Source organism: Oreochromis niloticus, linkage group LG14 (assembly GCF_001858045.2).
Source record: "Oreochromis niloticus isolate F11D_XX linkage group LG14, O_niloticus_UMD_NMBU, whole genome shotgun sequence".
NCBI lineage: Eukaryota > Metazoa > Chordata > Actinopteri > Cichliformes > Cichlidae > Oreochromis > Oreochromis niloticus.
The window spans coordinates 2,781,708-2,804,734 of NC_031979.2; the positions used below are offsets into that span (position 1 = coordinate 2,781,708).

Here is a 23,027-nt window from a genome sequence, read left to right on the forward strand (position 1 = left end):
TTCAGTTTTCAGGCCCCTCTTCTGTGGAACCAGCTTCCAGTTTGGATTCAGGAGACAGACACTATCTCTACTTTCAAGATTAGGCTTAAAACTTTCCTTTTTGCTAAAGCATATAGTTAGGGCTGGACCAGGTGACCCTGAATCCTCCCTTAGTTATGCTGCAACAGACGTAGGCTGCCGGGGATTCCCATGATGCATTGGGTTTTTCCTTTCCAGTCACCTTTCTCACTCACTATGTGTTAATAGACCTCTCTGCATCGAATCATATCTGTTATTAATCTCTGTCTCTCTTCCACAGCATGTCTTTATCCTGTTTTCCTTCTTTCACCCCAACCGGTCGCAGCAGATGGCCCCGCCCCTCCCTGAGCCTGGTTCTGCTGGAGGTTTCTTCCTGTTAAAAGGGAGTTTTTCCTTCCCACTGTCGCCAAAGTGCTTGCTCATAGGGGGTCATATGATTGTTGGGTTTTTCTCTGTATGTATTATTGTAGGGTCTAGCTTACAATATAAAGCACCTTGAGACTGTTGTTGTGACTTGGTATCAGCAAGACTGTATGCTACATTGACCTGCTGCACCATCTTGTGGTCCAAATTAATATTACAAAAACGTATGACCCTGTCCTACTGTAACTTCTGTCTTCAACACAGTATGTTGACTTAAAGTCACAGAGGTTGTCTCTCTGCATTCTGTTAGATTACAGTCGTTCTAGAAGAGTTTAAACTCAATTTAAATTTAAAAGCCAGATATTTTTTGTAACTGCTCTTGAGCAACTGTTCTCATTGAATCATATCTGGTAGTCATGTTCTTAAGAAACAGGAAAAAAATCCAGCAAGGACATGACACGAGACCTAAGAGATTCACCTAAGCTCTTCAGAAATGGTCTCAGCGATGGGCGAGTTGGTGAAAGGTAGGAACGACAGATGAGTTTAGAGTGGAGGCAGGATTACATTGGGGATTGGGTCTGAGCCCCTTCTTCTTTGCAGTGGTGGTGGAAGGGCTGACAGAAGAGAGCCTGAAGAGGTGCAAGTATGCTCGAGAGAGAAGAGGAATGAAAGTAACAAAATGGCTGTGAGTGAATGAGAAGGAGAGGAGCAGAAAGGTGAACATACAGGCACTAGAGATAGTGAAGGTAGATGAGTTTAAATACCTGAGGTTAACTATCCTAGGGAAGAAGCGAGTGCTGGCAGGGTGGAGTGGGTGGAGACGAGTGTCAGGGCTGATTTGTGACAGAAGGACAGCATCAAGAGTGAAAAGTAAGGTTTACAAGATGTATTTCCATGTATGTTTGCACATGTTTAAATCACACCTATTTTCCTAGGAAAATGTAAATGAGGGGTAGAGCAACACTTTTGCACAGTAGCTTCAATGATGTATGGTTTGGAGACAGAACCACTCAGAAAAAGACTGGAAGGAAAGAGTGAAAGTTGCTCTCCAGAGTCAACATTTGCATTGTCTTTGGGAGTGACCTGAATGGACAAGATTAGAAATGAGTAGATCACAGGGACAGCTCAGGTTGAGTGGTGTAGACACAAACTTAGAGAGACGAGGCTAAGATGTGCAGAGGGACAGTGAACATACTGGGCAAAGGATGCATGAAGGAACACCAAAGAAAAGGTTCATGGAAGAGGTGATGAAGGATGTGCAGAGAGCTGGGGTGACAGAAGAGGATGCTAAAGATGAGACAATACAGAGGCAGATGATGCACTGCAGTGACCCTTAAAGGGAAGCGCCAAAACAAAAAGAAGATATTAGATGTGCGGTATTTTATGTCTCAATAGTGCCCTCTTGTGGTCATAATAGTAACGGCGTGTAAAAGGATGGAGACTTGCTCAGTTTGGTGCCAAAATAAAATGAAAGTTTAAAAAAACATGGAGTATTACATTTTAAGAACACATGTTTTAATTTTAAACAACAAATTACATCAATATTTCCTCACAAAGTGAATGTTAACCGTCTGTAAAAATAGAATCAATTTCACACACTGCTCATAAAAGAGATAATAGATCAAGCCAAAGGTTACTGTTTTATTTATCTTTATAAAACAATAAAGATTCATTGTGTGATCTGATCATGAACATCTGTGAAAAGCACTTTTGTTTCTTTGGAAAGATCGTACCATAGTGAGGTCACAGTGTCTCTAGTTATAAAAGCCTCTCCAGTACCAGCAGGTGCAGTTGAGGCCCGCTGCGATGAGCAGGATGACCAGCAGGGCGATGACGAGACCGAGGCCGATGATGGTGGCAAGAATGGCCCACACCAGGGTCCGCTTGGACATGTCAATCAGAGGCGACGTGAGGGCCATCCGAGCCCTGCGTGCCCGCCGGCGGTTCTGAGGGGGGTACCTGGCCAAGTTAACACTCTCCATGCCCAGGGACCGGACCATGCATGCCCTGTGGTGGCTCAGCTGGTCAAAGGTGTGTTTGCCATGGTAGCGTCCCATACCACTCTGACCTGGAGGGGTGATACACAAGTCAGTCATGTCTTCTAAAAGAAACGCGTCATTTGTAATTTGTGCTGTCGGTATGTGCTCACACATGGACTGTAACAGTTTGCACTGCATCAACGATCACAGTGCAAACGTGCTCCTGATGTAAAGCTCCCCAATATTGTGGAGTCTGCATACATCACTGAAGGTTTAAAAGGTGAATTGGCTGATGTTAGTAGTGTGAATGATATAACACTTAGCATAGTTTTATCGCTCCCCCACAGATTTGCACTGTGCTCCTGAGGGCCAGTTTGTGATTGTAGGGTCATTTTTTAACTCAAATGAGGAAGATTACAACAGAGCAAAGACACAGACAGACAGTCCTCTCTACATGTCCAGCCAGCTTGTAACCACAGCCGCCTCATCTAGCCAGAGATGCTGAATAATAACACATTTAATGTCGCAGGGCAAGCTTACACAGGCGCTCTCATGAAATCCAGGTTTCAGTAACATGAAGATACATGCTATTACTGAAATAGGCAGTGTTCTCCAGAACTCTAATTTGATCTTAATCTTGTCCAGTATAGCTGCATAATTTGCTTCATATAACACTTTTAATTGTTTGTAATCTCAGCTCCTCAATGTATTCTGTTCTGAGTTAGTTTAAATGGGACTTGAGTAAGAAAGTCTGGCTCACTAAGCACAACAGGCATCAGCTCAGAATCAGCTGTAGTTCCAATAAATGTGTGGAACTGTTTCTTCAAATTTGCAGGAGCTATCGGTGAATGTTTGCTCATTGCTCCACAGCACACACAGAAAAACAGAGCAAGTTTTATTAAAAAGGAGTCAACACAAAGAGACGCTGTATCAACCAAAGAGAAAACACCCACAAATATCCTGAGAAAGGAGGAGATGGTTGAAGAAGTTAAAGGTTCATTTCAGCTGCCAGCAGATAACAGCTACTCACTAGTAGCTTAAAGGTAACAAATGTGACACAAGCAGAAAACACCACTAAGGTTCACCAGTGGGCTGGCCCACTCACTGACTGAGCAGCTCTTCACAAGCTTGACTCACTGCTGAATGAATGGGTGGCAGCTGAGCTCCTGGAAGCGACAGGACACACTCACACACACACACTCTCACACTCACACACACACACTCAGCGCAAAGAAGAGGAGGGCTGTCCGTGGCGTGTCCATTAACCGACAAGTTACCGCTGACAAGCTAGCCAATGAGCAAGCGGTATCACACTCGGACCCGCTTCTCTGCATCCCATTTGTCTTTAAAACCAATGTTTCGCTGCATCCATCTTTGATTCTGTTTGTAGTTTTGTCTTTCATCTGACATCATGATTTAGCTGACACTGTTTCATCTGATGTTGTGTTTTTGTGTCTAAAGTTGTCACATCTTGTGAAGCTCTCCCACTTCAAAGCCAAACTTTGAAATATTCCTACCTACGCCACCAAACGGGAGGGAGTTGAGCGTATAGTGCATCATGACGTCGTTGACCGTCACTCCACCGCTTGTCGTCTCCGCAATCATTTTTTTAATTGCCTGTGAGAAACGTGAGAATAAATCGCTGTAAGACGAGCACAAAGAACACTGCTAACATTAAAAGCTACTTAAAGATGGTTCCTTCTCACCTTCTTGTCAGAGCAAAAGATGTACAGAGCCAGGGGCTTCTCCCTCTCATTGATGAAGGTGATGGCATTGTCCATGTCACTCACTGTAACTATGGGCAGCACGGGGCCGAAGATCTCCTCCTGCATCAGCCTGGAGTGGGGCGGCACGTCCTTCAGCACCGTTGGGGCTTTGAGTGCAACATCAACATTTACCAAACAGAACACAGATGGATCTGCATCACATGATTCAATCTGCATTTTCATTACCAATGTACCGCTGTGAGGAATCACTCTGTCCACCCACCACAGGAGTGTAACCCTCCATCAGCCCCATGATTCTGTTGAAGTGACGCTGGTTGACAATTCGCCCATAGTCAGGTGAGCATTTTGGATCAGCACCATAAAACTCCTGGAACGGAGCAGAGAGGTAGTCTCAGTAAGGTTTCACACTGTGCAGCTCCACCTGTATGTACGATGTCACAGTGATTCTCTTTGGTGGATGGCGCTTTACCAGAAGTGTTTGTCGGATGCACTCCACCACCCGGCCCTGGATGCACGGCTCACACAGAATGTAGTCTGGAGCGATGCACGTCTGCCCGCAGTTGATGAACTTCCCCCACGTGATACGACTGCAAACAAACCAGGTGGAGAACAACTTTTACAACATTCATGTTTTTGTTTATTTTTAGAGGAACTTTATTCATTTTACTAAGAGTGTATCTATCCCCACCAAAATAAAAAAAAACAAGGAAAAAACGACGATTCTGATTTTTGTCGATGCAAACCAAAAGTATGCACCTTCTTTTTATTGCTGTGACATTTACTTCCTTTTAAATGAGAAAAGATTCTGGTAACATCAAATGGTTTATGGGATTTCTGTGAGTTTGATCTTTTCTATTTAGGTCCTTACAATAAAGAGTTTGATGTTGTTTTTCGTACAGTAGGCTTAACATATTTAATTACGTGACAGAGTTGGAGGCTAATTCAGTCCCAGGAGTTCCAGAAGAGTGGGTCAAACTGTGCTGCGTTTAAGGACCCGTATTTTCCAGCTTTTTGAGCCCTTGTAATTGAAGCACAGGAAAAAGACACTTTAAACTTTGGAAAAACACTCAAACTAAGCTCCGTTAAACTGCAGCCAAACCAAATGTATACTTTAAGTCCATTTACTCAAGGCCTAATATTTATGAACTGAAACCAAACCATGTTTGGCATGTTAGTCAAAATGTCCATGTGAATTTTTATACTCAGGAATTTCTTAACCAACATGTTTCTTGTATCCAGGTCACAGTGCCTGTTTCAATGATAGTTACTGAATTATGGTTTAACAAGTACATGTGCTGCACCGTGCACATCCACTGAAACATAAAGAAGTATTAATGTATGTTGTTGGGGCTTGGAGAAGATTCTCCTCTGCTGGTGAAGATTGTAAGTTGTGCTCGATTATTGTGATGAGCTTCAGTCACCCTGATATGTACCTGCAGACACAGTCAGCGCCTCTGTGCCCTCTTTGATTATCAGAGTTTTAAATTCCCACGTCAGCAGCTGTAAATCACTTCATTTGGCTACATGTGGATTACCGGCAGGCGACCCTGATGTCGCAGTTCTTGTCAATGTAGCAGGGGCTCTTCCCTCCCAGCTCCAGGGTCACTGGGGTGAGGTGACGAGCTGCAGCTTCCATCACCAGTTTGGCCACTGGGCTGCTGCCCGTGAACACAATGTGGTCAAACCTGAGCCTCAGCAGTTCCTGGGTCTCTGACACACTACCCGTCACCACTGGGTACAGATCCTGGAAAACAAACACGTTTACTCATCTGTAAATTATTTACATTAAGCACAGCGTAACTGACTGTGATATAAGTCATGTTTCCAAACATATAGTGATGGGAAAAATGATTTGGCACCTGCCTGATTTCTCTACTGGGGGGGGGGGTCACACTTGCATGTTTCAGATTAAACAAATTTTAATATTAGACAGTGATAAACCAAATAAATGCAGTTTTAAATTATGTATTATTTACTAAGTGGAAAAGGCTCGCACACTCATGTCTGATTATCAGACCTGATGAATCAATAAATCGCTTAGACAGAACTCGAGTCACAAAGTAAAGTAGATGATCTGATCTGAAGAAACAGAAACAAAATCACTGACATCTATCCGTTTGCATCAAGAACTCATCCAGGAGGTCACCCATGAACCCAGAACAGTATCTACAGAACTACAGGCCTCACTTTCCTCAGCTAAGGTCAAAGTTCATGATTCAACAGGATGACTGTTCATGCTCAGGGCAGCTTTGCAGAGCTTTTTTCCTTAATAAATGAAATCATCATTTAAAACTGTGTTTTGTAATTGCTTTGGTTATCTTTGTCTATTATACTTTGTTTTTTGATCATCTCAAACATTTAGTGTGCAAAAAATCCTTTTTTGCAGCAGCATATTCAGCGAAATGGTAACAAAAGTTGAAGCTTATGTGTCCAGGCATTAGGGTGTCTAAAGTACTGTAGTATGATGGTGCAAGGCTTTAACATTAATGCATAAACAATAGACCTGGTGTTCAGACCTTGTCCAGATAGCGAGGCAGCAATGCCCGGAGCAGCAGGGACGAGCACTCGCTGAGCTCCGATGGCTTCACCACAGCTGCATTTCCTGCAAAGAGAGAACAGTTTTCCATGAACGGGATGAGATCACTGTGTGACGCAAAGCAGGCGTGTAGGAGGCTGAGAATGCAGAGAGAGAGGCAGTCAGATGCAGCCATCAGCTGACATGTCTGGTACTGAGATAGCTGATCTGCTGGGACTCTGTGACTATGACTAGTATATCAGTTACATTGATTGTTTCTGTATTTCACAGAGTTCAGCTGACTTTTTTACCTACATTTAAAAAAAGAGGATGTTATGTAGAGTAAAACATTCCCAGTGTGGGTGATTGCTGTGTTAGATTTGTTAGCATGTTATAAATAGAAAATACTTTTTGGGTTGATAAAGTCTAACATCACAGAGTCCAGCTGCACACAACTGAAAACAGCACAGCGACCATGTGACACCGGGTTGCGGCCGTGCCTTCTCAAAGCCATTTCCGACTGCTGTTATCAGGGGTGTGCGTGACTAAGTCGCAGGCGTGGAGAGAGTGTCTCCCTACCTGCAGCAATGGCGCCAACAAGTGGCATGAGAGTAAGGGCCCAGGGGTAGTTCCAGGCCCCGATGATGAGTACGACTCCCAGCGGCTCTGGCTGGATATAAACCTCATCTGATATAGTGAGGAGGTTCTTTTCTGCCGGTCGAGAAGCAGCCCACTCTCTAAGCTTCCCAATAGCCAGCTTAATCTCGTTCTCGATTCCAATCAGCTCCAGGAGTGGTGTGTCATACTGACTCTGCAGGAAACCCAACACAGTTTTCAGTTAAGCAAGCAAACGAGCCACGATATACACGTTGTATTTCATATCTTATTCTTAGTCTCTCGTGTCTGCTAACTCTGTTGATGTCCTGTTTGAGAGCAGTGGCTATCTCTGTCTCTTTCTCAGCGATCATCCTCTGCAGGGCATGGAGCTGCTGCAGTCTGAACTCTAGAGGTCGAGTCCTGCCGCTCAGGAAGGCCTCCCTGGCCCGCTGCACCGCCTGCCTCTCCATAAACACACCTGCATGAGAACAAGGAATTATTTGTCCATAGGATTCTCAAATGTTCCCAGATAAGCTGCCGTTCTAGCAGAGGTGTTCCAAACATTTCTGGTGCCACCAGGAAAGCCTATCTGCCCTCCTAGCTTACCTCAGAGTAAGCATGTGACTTACTCTGAACTAAGGTTGTTTTATTGTCAGTGATTTGAAGATCAAAAAAAGACAACTGTAAGTTACAGAGTTTAATATGATCAAAGGCTTTACAGAAAGACAACAAAAGCAGTGTCGGCCGTAATAAAAAGCAGCCTTGAGGCGCTGAAGCAAAAGACACCACACACACACACACACACACACACAGACAACAAATGATTTGATAAACAACTGACACGTCTGAGAAAATGAACTGAAGTTTATCCGAGTAACACATAATGACAACAATTGGCAAAGGCCCCAAACACACGTTACGTATTGTGGACACTTTCCACAGTCTGTTAGTGTGTCCGGTGTTGTGCCAAAAACTGATTTCCAATGTTTCTGTGTATTTTTTATGTGTAATATCTTTACGTATCTTCGTAAATAGACTTTGGTGAACAGGGTTTACAAAGGGGTTTTATATAGAATTAAAAAATTATCTGTTTTTCAAGTATCTTTACAACTCTGTGTTATTGCACTTACATCATAACCAATCCGCTCCTTTATCCCCACTTAAAATATTTTTACTGAACTACTGTAATATTTGCTGCTGTCCTCTTGGCCAGCTTACTCTTACAAAAGACATTTTTAATGTTAATGAGATTTTTTTAACTGCATAAATAAAGGTTATATAAAAGTCACCGCCAAAAACTGATTGCGGCTTCTACCTTGTTACACGAATGTTGTTTGTGGCTCAAGATGACTTTATGTCATCCATGAGGGATGCATTTGACATATGTTTCACATATTATAGCCCAACAACTACTTATAGCAGTTTAAATACGAGCAATCAGTTTTTGGCACAACACCGGCATCAAAACGCAGTGAACACTTGATGCCTTACAGTCGTAACTGACACTATGTCAGTGACAAAGTGGAATAATAATTTTGCCTTGAGCTGTGTCGAAAGTTAATACAGCTAAAACATACCTTAGTTCCCTATAATAAAGAAAGAACTTGACCTTAGAAGAAATAAAGACACTAAAAATAAAAATGCACGTACTTGACAAAACACAGTCAAATACAACATGTATCGTTTTGTCAGTAAATCTAAGGAGGTCTGATGCATGTGTTTATTGAGACTGTCACGTTTGCATAGCTGATAACTGCGCTGTTATCAAAGTCTTAATTGTTCCATGTTGAGAAAAACTTTCCACATCGTAAAAAAAATGGTTTTATTTGCATATAAAAACAAGAAACTCGCTGAAAGATGAGTAAATGAGACTAAATAAAAGCTCCTCTGGTGTTCTCCGTGCAGACCTCACATCACTGAACAGCTCACATCACTGCATAAAACTGATTCTGCCCACTGAACGCCGCAGAGCTCGTCATTTTATAATTAATGAATCATGTTATTGATCACCGATAATTCACCATAGCGCAAACTATCAAAGCCTTAAACTTACCGTAGCTCAGGTGGAATTGTCCCTCAGATATAAGCTGCAGTCCGTCACTCGTGTGATCTCACGGACGCGCTGCGGGATCCCTCCCTCACCCAGCATTGTCCTGTGTTCATCAGTCACGCTGCTCTGGGATCAGTTTACCGGGGTAGATTGGTTACCGCGTCCACGTTCACTGAGACCGATAACGTCGTGCGCATGTGCACAGCCTCAGCTTCAGTAATGACAGAACTTTCAGCTTGGCTCATTTTATCTTAATAATAGCAGTCATTCAGTCAGGCAATCCTTTATCTTAATAGCAGTCATTCAGTCAGACAATCCTTTACAACCTTGGGGTGATGTTAATAATATACCACAGACAGGAGATAAATCAGGTGTGCACAAGGCAAAGAAACGGACAAAGTAATTTCAGCAAATGCCTGACTATTAACTTTTTATTGATGTTCAACAGCAGACAGAACAGACATTAACACGGAGAACTGGCATCCTGCTGGCTTATCACTTTAGCAGGAGTTAACAGTGATTTTGTTTTTATTCTTAAAAGAGTCACAGCATCACAGACAGGTTTGTTATTTCAATATCTACCAGCAGAATCAGAGTGAATGTTTATATAAACTCAGAAAAAAAAGAATTAAATGATGTTGAGGTAAAAAAATTCAACTCAAAGTGTAGCTAAACGTGTAACAGGAGATGCAACAATAACAGAAGAAAAACAAATATCAGTGAAATAACACGGAGCATAAAACATCTGCAGTGCTGTGTTCTGCTACAGGCGATTAATCCATGAGGCTGTCCCGGGATCGCCTCAGCACCGGGTCACAGCGCCGTCTACCTGCTGAGCTTCATCGCAGGAACCTCTGCAAACAACAGATTACAAAGCTGTCAGCAGTGGGAGACAGTTTTAACTGTTCACATGAGCATGTGTGGATGTCCACAAAGGCACTGGGGTGGACAAAAACAAAGGAGCCTATTTAGCCATGGGGAGTGAAGCATGCTGGGTAATTAAAGGGAGGGTAGATAAGGGGGCATTATGTGGTTAGATTTCCAGGACAACACCACACATTGTGTACAAGAGACAAAGCTATTGTTGTGTCCAGTGTCCAAGCCTGTGGGACTGTGGGTATATGGGGGCACGAGTACAGAGATTCATTCGGGAAAACGCAATTATTTACAAAGTTGTAACCACACAAATAATGCACTAGAAAGTGATGACATTTGTCTGCAGTGCTGTGAAAAATATTACTGTGCAAAAGTAGAAGAACATGTGACACCGGTGCACAGAAGGTGAAAACAGAGGACCTGATTTTCAGTCCTGTTCTTGTGTAATTTGCATCACCTCAGCCTTTTCTCCCCATTCACCTTAAGAATGACTTTACAGGAGACCACTAGGGGGACGTAAGGAAGATGGCAGCATAAGCTTGCAGCTCCCGGTCAAAACTCGAAAGAAAACCAGAATTCGAATATTTCCACCGCTAAACCGTGTAATAAATGCCATGAAAGGTGGAAGAAGGTCAAAAAGACAAGGAAACATTAAGGATTTTGTGAAACAAGTGGAGCTGACAAGAGGAGGCAACGCAGACATGTCCGAGAACAGCGTGCAAGGCGAGCAGATGGAAGGAGATGTAGCTAGCCACCCCCACGCAGGCTTTCAGGACATTATTAAGGAAATTCACTCACTTAAAGCCGAGTTTAAAACTGAGTTTGCCACGTTTAAGAAAGACATCAAACAAGAAATGAAGGACGAATTCGACAGCTTCAAGAAAGACATTAATATAAAACTGTCAGAAACGGCGAATGAGCTAGCTAGCCATGAGACCAGACTCGAAGAAGCTGAGAAAAGACTGGAAGAGATGGAAAGGTGGAATTTGGCCGCAAAAGACGCTCTAATCCAGTCGCTCCAGCAACAACGGAATATTCCGATGAAACTGGCTGACTTGGAAGGCCGTAGCCGACAGAACAACATTCGCATTTTTGGCCTAAAAGAGGGCTCTGAAGGAAACTCTGTGCTGCAGTTTGTGGAAGACTTTTTGAGAGCTGAGCTTTCGCTCCCACCGGATTCTGCTCTAAATATTCAGCGGGCGCACAGAGCTCTAGTGCCAAAACCCGGACCAGAAAAACTTCCGCGATCGGTGGTGATTAATTTTCTTCAGTTCTCAACCAAGGAGATGGTGCTGAAGGCAGCGTGGAAGAAAAAAGTTATACATCAGGATAAGCAGCTTTTCTTTGATCATGACTACGCTACCGACGTGATTCAAAAGAGGAAGGAATACGCTGGAACTAAGAAAGCCTTAAAAGAGAGAGGAATTCGCTTCCAGACGCCTCTGACCAGAATCAGGATCCACTGGGAGAGCGGCGTCAGGACATACGACAGTGGCCGGGCGGCGGCGGAGGAGCTAAGGAGGAGAGGAATACAAGTGGAGGTGCCGCAGCGGAGCGGGGAAAGCGCGATGCTGGAGGAGCGACTGCAAAACGCATTAGGATGGCAGCGATCTAACACCGAGAACTTATAAGTGAGGATACAAACATTTGAATCCGGTGGAAATGATTGAACAGTAGAATTCAGAAACTAAAGGTTCATTACTTTGTTGCTTTTCAAGGCAAGGTAGACCGGAAAGTGGTAGGTTTTCTTTTTTTTTTTCTCTATTTTTTTTAGGAACCTAGGTTGGATCTCACAGGGGCCCCTAATCTGAAAGGGATATACCCCCCGAACCACAAGGACGCTGTGGGTAAGAAATACGTATTTTCAGTTTCTCTTAAGTTTCTTGTTATCTTGTTCCAAGTTCTTAGAGTTAGTGTGGGATGCTATGATAGTGATAAGCCAAAAATAAAACAAAACTTAACAGTGAAAAGATGAGGAATATAACGCTGGTGTCAATGAATGTCAATGGGATGAATAACCCAATTAAAAGAAGTAAAGTGATACTTAAAATGAGAAAGCTTAATGGCAATGTAATATATCTACAGGAAACACATCTGTCACAGGAAGAGCATGATAAATTAAAGAAATTTGGGTACAGAAATTCTTACTATAGTACCTGCAAGAAAAGTCATAAAAGGGGGGTAGCAATACTTATTAAAAATTCAGTTAACTTTGAATGTTCTAAAGAAATTGTGCGGCCCTAGTAAGTATGGATGCAGAGAAGGCTTTCGACAGTGTAGATTGGAACTTCCTATATGCCGTGCTTGAAAGGTTTGGTTTTAATGACAGCGCTGTGATGTGCATCAAATCTATTTACCAATCTCCTACGGCTCGAATTAGAATCAATGGCAGCCTAACGGAGCAAATCTCTCGAGAGAGGGGTACCCGCCAGGGTTGTTGCCTCTCACCTCTTCTCTTCGCTCTATATACTGAACCCCTGGCACAGGCCATCCGACAAAGTGAGGAAGTGAGAGGAATAAATATTAAAGGGGAAGACCACATCATCAGCTTATTTGCAGATGATATCATACTCTACCTAGAAAATCCAAACCAAACTTTAATTCTGATGTTTAATGTAATTAATATCTTTGCTGAACATTCGGGGTACAAAGTTAATGTGACCAAAACTCAGATACTGGCTTTCAACTATTTGCCATCCGAAGAGGTTAAAAATAAGTTTAAACTGAACTGGACTGCAAAACAAATAAAATACTTGGGTGTAACTGTGACTAAACAATTGAGTGATCTTTTTAAAACAAATTATGATGGACTGACCACTCAGATTAAACACGATCTAAACCGATGGTCAACTCTTACACTAGACTTTAGTGCAAGAATCACAACAATAAAAATGAGTATCCTCCCACGGCTATTGTACCTTTTCCAATCTCTGCCAGTTAAGATCCCAGTGGAAAAATTCAAGGACTGGGATAGGCTCATCTCTAGATTTGTATGGAATCAGTAGCGGTTTTTGATACGGGCGACACGGGCGGTTGCCCGGGGCGGCATCGTGGTGGGGGGCGGCATCACGGGCATCGGCAAAAAAAAATTAAAAAAATGCTCGTACTCATGCTGCCCCGACATCAGCCAGCGGCATATCGCCGAGTGGGGAAAAACGGTTAGACACATGAACAGGTTGGTGGTGTACCTGGGGCTTCTGTTTAGGACTATGCTTCCTCCTCACCGTCACCCAGCCGCCCTCTTTCCCCAGCTGCTTGGGGTCTGCCGGGGAACAGCTAGCAGGGCCTATGCTATCTTCGGCTGCACCAGCTACAGGGGCCTGGCTAGCTACGGGTGAATGAAGGGTGCGAAGCCGAGTCTCCAATTCAGTAATCCAACTCTCCAGAGCTGCAAATATGCTACATTTATTACAAGCATCATTACTGCTAAAAGAGGCCGAGGAGTAACTAAACATCTGACACAATGAGCAGGAAAGTGCAGGAAGGACAGGTGAAGAGGCCATGCTGCTAGCGAGTCGGCTACGAGCTAAGCTAGTGAAACTCTAAAGACACAGTAAGTGTATCAGCAGGGAGTGCGCTTTGGGTGAAGCACGTGAAGATTACACTACGGGACTTTTTTAGATAAAAGGAAGGTTGGAGATAAGCTACACAAAAACGCCACTGTCTGTTGTAACAGGAAGTGATACTCTACTGCAGAGAGCGGACACCAAGTGACAGCGCCCTTTGGTTTGACTTTAACATTAGCTAACTTAGCTAGCAGAGCAGCCTAGTGTGTCCTTAACATGGGTGAGCCAAGTGTTGGGATGCGAATAGATAAGAATTTAACAATTCAGATTACTGATATCACTTATCAGTACGATTCCATATCAACTCCCTTATCAGTTCTCACTGGCTCCATTTTGAGAGTCACTGCCATCACTAGGCAGCATATCAAAGAAATTATGTCCATGCAAATTAATTGCATGCTGGCTTACTTGGTGTTAGCATGCTGTCTGTGCAGATGCTTGCAAAGAGCCGCTGTTGTGCTAGCAATATAATACAGTTGTTTCTGTCCTGGATGCAGTTTACACTTGACCATCGTGCTGTCATCCATGCCTGTTATTAACCTCTGTCTCTCTTCCACAGCATGTCTTTATCCTGTTTTCCTTCTCTCACCCCAACCGGTCGCAGCAGATGGCCCCGCCCCTCCCTGAGCCTGGTTCTGCCGGAGGTTTCTTCCTGTTAAAAGGGAGTTTTTCCTTCCCACTGTCGCCAAAGTGCTTGCTCATAGGGGGTCATATGATTGTTGGGTTTTCTGTTGGGTTGATTATTGTAGGATCTACCTTACAATATAAAGCACCTTGAGGCGACTTTTGTTGTGATTTGGTGCTGTGTAAATAAAATTGATTGAACTGAATTGAATGTGCATCATGCACATAAGGATGAACTACTGGAACCAGGTCTTTTCATCTTCCCATCCCTAGTCAACAATTTTTTTCTTTATTGTTGTTGTTGGTCCATTTAGAAAATGTAACATTACCAGCGTGTTTATAACGTGGTTAGAGGGGCCCCATCTACGACATTTGGTTTGGCACAAACCGGTTGTGACAACACTTTGGCAAAACTCCAGCTAAACATAACTCTTGTCAATATTAAACACTGTTTGAAGATATAAAAAATTAAATATGAAACTTTTAAACTACTGATTTTAGCCATCACGTAACAAGCAAAGCATGGATTTATGAATAGCCATCACAGGGACAGTTAGACAGCTAGCTGTAACTTAGCTATGCAACTTGTATCAGTTGCTTCACGTCAAATTTAACTTTACTGATACTCATGTATTCAATATTTACAAAATTGATTTAAAAAAAGTTAGGACATTGTGCAATATCAAATGATATATTATATTCATAATAGAAGAGAAAAAAACATTTAATAAGTTTAGTTCATTTTGAGTTTGATGACAATGACACTTCCTCAAAAACCTGGTCCAGGGGCATGTTCACCTCTGCGTAGCGCCCCTCTTCTTTTGGCAGTGTAAATATGTTTGAACTGAGGAGACCAGCTGCCGGAGAGGAATCACATTTTTCATTTCATAATGTCCCAAATGTTTTCAGGTCTAAGGTCTGGACTGCAGGCAGTCCAGCTCAGCAACCAGACACTTTCACTACCGTGCTGTTGTAATAGATGCAGTTTACAGTTTAGGACTGTCATGTTAAAATAGTCCCTGAAAAACCCGCCATTTGAATGGGAGTATTTGTTGCTTTAAATACCTGATATATTGTACATTCCTGGTGGTGCAAAGGCACTGAACCACCTTAACCTGCATATGTGGCTGGAACGATAAACAGTGTTCACTGGCAATGATTTCAGAAAGTGTTCCTTAGCCCATGAAGTAAGTCCCCCGATAGAATGATGCCTGTTTTTAATGCACAGAGGCCCTGAAGGCCATTGACGTGTCACACTGATTTTGAGCATTGTTCCTTGTGCACAGAGATTTCTTGAGAATGTTTTGATATTATTATGACGGAGATCAAAAATGAAACGTTGCCTCACTAAGATGCTCTTTTTTCAATGAACCTGTTAGTTGCAAAATGTTTCTCTAGATGTTTTTTTGCATCACTTTTACTTCTAGCTTTGAAACAAAACTTGATGCTGCGATCAAACTCAAAACAACCCTTTTTGCCACACTTTCTCGATTTAAACACTGGATGTGTTTTTTGTCCTACTGTAAATAAAATGTGGGTTCATGACATTTGCTAATCATTGCATTTGCTTTCTTACGCATGTAGATTGACATTTACAGCTTTTTGGAATTAGGGTTGTACATATTGTTGTAGAAGACATGTGACATAATAGTCCAAGAGATCTTTAAGTACGTCTCATCGTTGTTTTGGTTGATGCTAGCTCACGTAATATATAATACTAAACCATAAGGGTTGTTGCCATTGTACATTGCACTTTTTTGATGATAATTTGGGCTGTTTTCTCTGGGCTTTGTGTGTGTGTGTGTTGTGTTTCTTTGTTTTTGTCTCTCTGTATGGACAGATTGGGGACAATAAAGTTACCACTGACCACACAATGTGCGAGTTAGCTGACAGCACACAAACATTAACAATGGGATAGTGGCTAATAGGAACGGTTTTATGAGGTTAGGGAGAGCTTCTTTACCTGCACCACAAACGATGCCACACCCACAAACATAGCCAGCAGCATCATGCGACGCAGCCTGCCCAAATTGATCTGCTTGAGCAGAAAGAACCGAGCCCAGCCCAGTTTCTTGGCAGTGTGTGGGGGGTAACGCATGCTGTTCACTCCTTCCATCTTCAGCTGTTTGATTAGGCAGCTGCGCATGTGGCTGAGCTGGTCAAAGCCGTAGCGACCGTGATAGCAGCCCATACCACTGTTACCTTAGGACGAAAAAATAACAAGTCAGCTTCAGGACGAAAAACCAGTAAGTCTGATGGAGGGTTTGACGGGCATCCACTCACCAACTCCTCCAAAGGGCAGAGAGCTGACAGTAAAGTGAACCAGACAGTCATTAGCCAGCAGAGCTCCACTGGATGTCTCAGCTATTACTCTTTTGATCAGCTGTGGATCACACAGGAAGAGTGAAGGGAAGAGATTTAAAGAGATCTAAATAACAGGAAATGACGTCTGCAGGTGATGTGCTGCACCTTGTTGTCATTGGAGAAGACATAGATAACCAGCGGCTTCTCTCTCTCGTTAATAAATTGGATGGCCTCATCCACACCGCTCACTGTGATGATGGGCAGCAGTGGCCCAAAGATCTCCTCCTTCATCACTTTGGATTCGCCTGTAACGTTCTTCAGCACAGTGGGAGCTGCACACAGACGACAGGGTCAGAGGGCAATGACCAATACACTGCACATTCAGAGCTTTGGAACAGAGGCTTTTTACTATTATTCTTACTCTTATGTGTGCAGTCCGAGACAGACTTCAGCTGCCTCCTAGTATTTTGAGGGATACCCGCTGGCTCCATCATACCACATAAATACATACCTATATAGCACTGGGATTCATCAGAGTCTCCACCAACAACAACTGTGCTGCCCTCCATGAGAGCCATGATTCTCTTAAAATGCCGCTTGTTGATGATCCGTCCGTAGTCCTCAAAAGTCTTTGGATCATCTGTGTAAAACTCCTGCATCGTGTCAAAGGAAGATCGTTTAAGAATAAAAGAAGCATTAATGACCGTCTCAAAAAACAATCTAGTGCTGTGCAAAAGTCTTGAGCCACCACTCATTTCTTTATATGGTGCAAACCAACCTTGATGCAGTTCTTGATCTCCTCCTGTACTCTGTTCTGGATGGAAGGGTCACACAGGACGTAGTCCGGAGCGATACACGTCTGTCCACAGTTGACAAACTTTCCCCACGTGATGCGACTGTAGGAAAAAGAAAACACACTTGATGTTTGGAAACCCAACTGTGTTTTTTAAAGTTTCTCCTTTGTTCTACAGACAGGACCGACCGGCACGCAACAGTGATGTCACAGTTCTTGTCGATGTAGCAGGGGCTCTTCCCTCCCAGCTCCAGGGTGACTGGGGTGAGGTTGCGAGCTGCGGCTTCCATCACCAGTTTGCCTACTGCGCTGCTGCCCGTGTAGAAAATGTGATCAAATCTCTGCCTGAGCAGCTCCTGGGTTTCTGGCACTCCACCGGTCACTACTGGGTACAGGTCCTGTGGAGAAGGCGTCAAGTCATTGGAACACTAGCACGTTTACACTACATGTACGAGACAGGTAATCCAACAAGGAAGGAGTCTCACCTTGTCTAGATACTGAGGGAGGAGCTCCTCCATGACCTTAGCAGAGTGACAGCAGACCTCAGATGGTTTTATTACTGCTGCATTACCTGAGAGAGCGAACAGACACAGTGGCATGGATGATGGTACGCTTTAAGAACAGACTGAGCAGAAGACGCAGTATTCATTCACAGAACCAGTGGTTTTATTTCTCACACTTTACTGGTTAAAATTCAACAGTGAATCATTGGTGACAGTCTACGACCGCAGCAGAGTCTTTCTCCCAAAATGAGCCTCTTTGGTTTGTCAGCTCAAAAAGATCAGTCATAGCCTGTACATACTTATAGTTATAGCATATTCATACATACCTTCATACCATGTACATTGTAACATACCTATAATAGACCCATATTTTGTGATATATCTATATTATTGCTAAAGCACTTTCTAGATGGTTGCAAACTGCATTTCGATGCCTTGTACTTGTGACGTGTGCAATGACAATAAAGTTGAATTCTATTCTATTCTAAGAGCGAGTCTTCCTGTCAGTAGTCACTCATCTGCAGTTCCAGTGATCCATGCCAGGATCCTGAAACTCTCCATCATTATTTTTTTAAATGTCTACGTCTGCTCGTCAAAGTGAGGAAAGTCACCAATGTCACCAAGTGGCTTTTTAGCCTTACAAGAACAGAAGTGTAAAAGTACTAATGCATTTTTTAATGACATTAGTCTACCAGAACATTTTTCTTGTAAAAAAGGGGGGCCTGGCAAAAAAAGTTTGGGAACCACTGTTTTAAGCCAAGGTGGATCAAACTTCTGCGCTCCAAGCCAAAGCTTGGTGTCTGACAGGAGCACACAGGGCTACTGTACAGAGCCTGGAGTGGAAAAACAGAAACCGAGTGTGAGGAGACAGAGCATGTGGTTCACAAGGATTACCTGTGCACGTACTGATCTTGGGCCATGATTACTAGTAGCATACAACACTGTAACAGTATAAGTAAGAAAAGGACAATAGGTCCACTTTAAACAGTCCTTCCTTTGTGACTAATATCTCTGTAAGGCTGATTTGCCGACCCTGCTCTCTATGATGATGTGCAAAGTGTCAGTGCAACAGTATTTGTGCAAAAGGAGGTTTGGACATGCCAGCAAAGGTCACACATGTGCTACAGATTATGCACCTAAAAGAATACTGGTAAGTAAATACACATGGGTATATATGGTACCGGCAGCAATAGCTCCGACCAGCGGCTGCAGGGTGACAGCCCAGGGATAGTTCCAAGCACCAATGATGAGGACCACTCCAAGGGGCTCGGGATGCATGAAGACCTCATCCGATATAGTGAGGAGGCTCTTCTCCACTGGCCGAGGAGCTGCCCACTCTGCTAGCTTCTCGATAGCGAGCTTGATCTCACCCTCCACTCCCAGTGTCTCAAATAGCTCCGTCCCGTGTTCACTCTGAAAGCAGGAGCAAAATCCAGTGTTGGACAGTTTGCCAGTTCAGTCCCGTTTCAGTCCTGCTTCAAACCAAACTGCTTCCTGGATGATCTGCAGCTGGTCTCCACAATATTCAATATGGCACCAACACAAATGGTGACACCGTTTCCATATGAAGTAGAGCTTCAGGCACACAAAGTAAGAAATAGCAGTCAGATTATTGCAGTGAAGAAAATGAAAGCATGTCCCTTTGGTGTTTTTTTAATATAACATTTGTTTGAGAACTTACCTGGTGTCTAAACTGCTGTGAACATACAGACGTATATCATAAATATACAGGAACTGGTCCTGCCAGAACATTTGTTTTAGTATTAACACTTTCCAGCCACGTTTCATTTTCTCCACAGGGAACTTACATGTCACACTGTCACAGCCACCCCTCTCTCTCTCTTCTTGTAAATATTTTATACTTTTTATTTCTATCATTTTTCTGTAACACAAATGAATGTGTCATGATCTTTGCCCTAATAAGCTTAGGTTACTTATTGTTGTTTCATGTTAATTTTTGTGTCATGTTTAGAACCATGAGTAAGAAAGGTGCTCTCAACATGCTCCACAGCACTCCTAGTGGGCTACTAAAGTGGGCCTAGTTAAACAGCCAGCTGGCGTATCCTCGGCTCACCATTAGCCCCTGATTACTCTGAGCATCTGCCAGTCTGCTCAGGTCTGTGTTAGTGCTAGGGTCCATGTGGATGTCCGTGTATCATTATTTAAACTGCATGGACTCATCCTCAGAGACTTTGTATTACAATGTAGCATCTGCACAAGCCCCCACTGGACTCTTCTCCACACACTTCTTGGACTACATAACACTCCCCTCTCACTTGCAGTACTTGCACTAGTCTGTATTGCACTGTTCGACTCTGTCTGTGTACTGTATTTATTTATTCTCATTTTTTTCTATTCCTATTCTATTTCTATTCAAGTACAATACTGCTGTACTTATTCTTAGTTTATCTTATTTCTGTATAGCTGGATTTTTATCATTTTTATCTCTACAGTTTGCACCTTTGATCCAGGAGGACATATTTCGTCCCACTGTATACTCGAGTGTATATTGTTGGGTTGACTTGTCTGTGCAAGCATCCGAGAGAGAAAAGGGGGAGAGAGCAGGTAAGAGCTGTACCTGAGGTGTCTGGTGTGTCCAAGACTGTGCTCACACACTTTAAATATTTATAAGCCATTAATAATAGGAATAACTGATGACGACAGGTTCAATCACAGGTTCACAGACGATGCTAATGTACCATGTGCTGTTAACAGTGATACTGTCACCTTGCTGAGGTCCTTCTTGACAGCCTCTGCTATGTCCCTCCGTCTCTCTGTAACGAAGCGCAGCAGGTTCCTCAGCTGGTGGATCCTGCTCTCCAGAGGTTTGGTTTTCCCCGTCTGGAAGGACTTCCTGGCCCGCTGCACAGCCAGTTGTTGTCGGGACATCCTTCACAGAAAGCTACAGCACGTCAGTATTATACTCGACTCTATGTGTGCACTGTCTGCTAACGAAAGGCTACATTTTCCCCGACGATAAGCACTGAAGATAACGTTATAGAGACTGTAGCTAAACGTCGATGTCACACGTGAAACGTCAACAATACCCTAAAACAAGCGTTTCTGAAGTGTGTACGGCACCGGGAATAAACATGATGCTATCCTCACTGCTAGTAACGATGAAAGGTTATATAACCTTGTTCGTTATGAGCAGCTTTCCCTGAGCGTTAGCTGTACAATCAGTGTTTGAGCGCCATTATGATCTAAGAATGTGTTCAGTACTGCATAAAACTCCACAGAGCACACATTGTTGGTGGCGCTCCAGCTCGGATTAGCCTGGCTGCTAAAACAGAGTGTTTATGTGTAGCTAACATGTGAGCGTTAGCACTAAGCAGCGTTAATAACGCGTGAACATCTGAAGACCGGCTATAGCAAGTAAGTTTTACCTTAAAAAGCCCCTATTCCACTCCACCCAGTTCAAGTATGAACCTCCAACTGGATACAATCTGCAAAGTTGTCGCTAGGTGATGTTAAAACAAGCCCAGGAATGACGATCGCAGTAAATGGACGGCATGCATGACAATCAAGGAAAGGACCAATCAGCACAAGAGACGTCTAACTAAGCACCGCCTACCATCACAACAACAGGCTGCTTTTAAAGGTAAGAAGTGCAGGGAGGCTTGTCGGTCAGATTTGGAAAGGTTGATATGCTGGTATTGAAATTCTTATCAGAAAGACTGGCAGACCCTGACGGCAGGGACACATAAATAAAGTAGAAATAAAGTGTAGAAAACACGGTGTTCTATGAAAAGTGGCTATGACAAAAGCGTGACATAATTTGTTTTGTAATGTTTTATTTTATTTTTCAAAGAACAAAACAACTAATTAAACCATTTAAGTGAAAGTTTTGCTTAAAAATAAAACACAAAAGATCTTGAATAAGTAGATGGCAGCAGTGCGGAAAGAAACGAGAACATAAGGAGCACCAGCTGCTCCTGAAACATGTCTGAGGTCTACTTTGGAGGATCCCGCACTTCTCATGACTGTCAGCTGACGCCACTGTAGCAGCACAATCTCCCAGTTTAATTACACTGAGGTCCTAAAATGCAGCCTTATAATAGAAGAATAGAATAATCCTTTAATTGTCCCAAAAGGGGAAATTTGGTTATGAATGAACATAATGAACATTGCCTAACAACTATTCAGAGAGCTGCTCGTGGATGTCACTGGCCACAACATTGTGCTGACTTCCTGTCCCACTCCACAGAGAAGGGATTGTCTTAATATTTTCACAACTTGTTCATTGTTACTATTGTTTCTTATTTGTCTCAGAGGGAGATGTTGAGCGAGTCGTGGGATTAGTGAGTTTTATAGGATTTTCAGGTACTCGTGTGGATTTCTAAATTTGCAGGCTTAAGCTATCGGTACTAGCTAGACTTAATGTGAACTGACAGCCCTCTGTGTTACACAGTCATAGGCTGGTTCAGAGGATGAACGCTGTTGTCTAGAACAGGGGTGTCCAACTCCAGGCTTCAAGGGCTGGTGTCCTGCCGTGTCCTTCATCCAACACAGCTGATATAAATGACCTCCTCAACATGTCTTGAAGTTCTCCAGAGGCCTGGTAATGAACTAATCATTTGATTCAGGTGTGTTGACCCAGGGTGATAACTAACACCTGCAGGACACTGGTCCTTGAGGCCTGGAGTTCCCCACCCCTGGTCTAGAGCATGTGTGGTACGTTTCCCAAGTCACAGAGGTCACTGTAAACAAATTTCACATTGGGGGGAATTCAATATGTCTGCTGAGTCTGCCTATAACCTTCCTTGACCTTTGACCCAGTCTATTTTGCACCGTTTCCTAACCTCGTCCATACATACTGACGATTTGAACCAAAAATTTCTTACTTGGATTCATGAGACCTACTGCTACCGATTCTCACTGATTTTAAACCTTTTCTCTCCGGTTCCCTTCCCTTCACAACCACCCTGTACCTGAGAGCATTTCTGAGTAGGCTTCAGTGAACACAGAGGGCTCAACTGAAGGGCCGGGTGCATCTCTGTGTCAGGTCTTTGCAGGATTTTTTCCGCCCTATTTCTTAATGGCATGACTTTCAGGTACTGATTGTCTGCTCTAGATAGTTTATAGTAGATGTGTCGGTTCCTCTTTTGTCCT

At 43.2% G+C, this 23,027-nt stretch overlaps 3 protein-coding genes across 4 annotated transcripts; 1 reads left to right on the plus strand and 2 right to left on the minus strand.

The window, feature by feature from the left end:
• Positions 1-1,874: 1,874 nt before the first annotated feature.
• Positions 1,875-9,402, minus strand: LOC102078289 (aldehyde dehydrogenase, dimeric NADP-preferring). Its single transcript, XM_005474429.3, has 10 exons — positions 9,253-9,402; positions 7,514-7,677; positions 7,182-7,413; positions 6,604-6,689; positions 5,623-5,831; positions 4,557-4,674; positions 4,313-4,454; positions 4,067-4,233; positions 3,878-3,977; positions 1,875-2,449 (listed from the first exon to the last, which is right to left on the minus strand). Exons 2-10 carry the CDS (start codon positions 7,667-7,669, stop codon positions 2,136-2,138), a joined length of 1,524 nt encoding a protein of 507 aa, XP_005474486.1. The 5' UTR covers positions 7,670-7,677; positions 9,253-9,402; the 3' UTR covers positions 1,875-2,135.
• Positions 9,403-9,652: 250 nt separating this feature from the next.
• LOC100693723 (fatty aldehyde dehydrogenase) lies at positions 9,653-21,453 on the minus strand. 2 transcript variants are annotated; one of them, XM_003453560.5, is made up of 11 exons: positions 21,302-21,453; positions 20,643-20,805; positions 19,097-19,328; positions 17,898-17,983; positions 17,602-17,810; positions 17,398-17,515; positions 17,131-17,272; positions 16,785-16,951; positions 16,599-16,698; positions 16,279-16,517; positions 9,653-10,103 (listed from the first exon to the last, which is right to left on the minus strand). In XM_003453560.5, exons 2-11 carry the CDS (start codon positions 20,802-20,804, stop codon positions 10,089-10,091), a joined length of 1,470 nt encoding a protein of 489 aa, XP_003453608.1. In that variant the 5' UTR covers position 20,805; positions 21,302-21,453; the 3' UTR covers positions 9,653-10,088. The 2 variants fall into 2 exon arrangements, with proteins under 2 accessions (XP_003453608.1, XP_019223245.1); XM_019367700.2 differs by having other exon boundaries at positions 20,643-20,817; positions 21,302-21,437.
• LOC112842210 (uncharacterized) lies at positions 10,096-13,238 on the plus strand. Its single transcript, XM_025898540.1, has 2 exons — positions 10,096-11,756; positions 11,844-13,238. The coding sequence occupies exon 1, from the start codon at positions 10,740-10,742 to the stop codon at positions 11,754-11,756; it is 1,017 nt and encodes a 338-aa protein (XP_025754325.1). The 5' UTR covers positions 10,096-10,739; the 3' UTR covers positions 11,844-13,238.
• Positions 21,454-23,027: the final 1,574 nt, after the last annotated feature.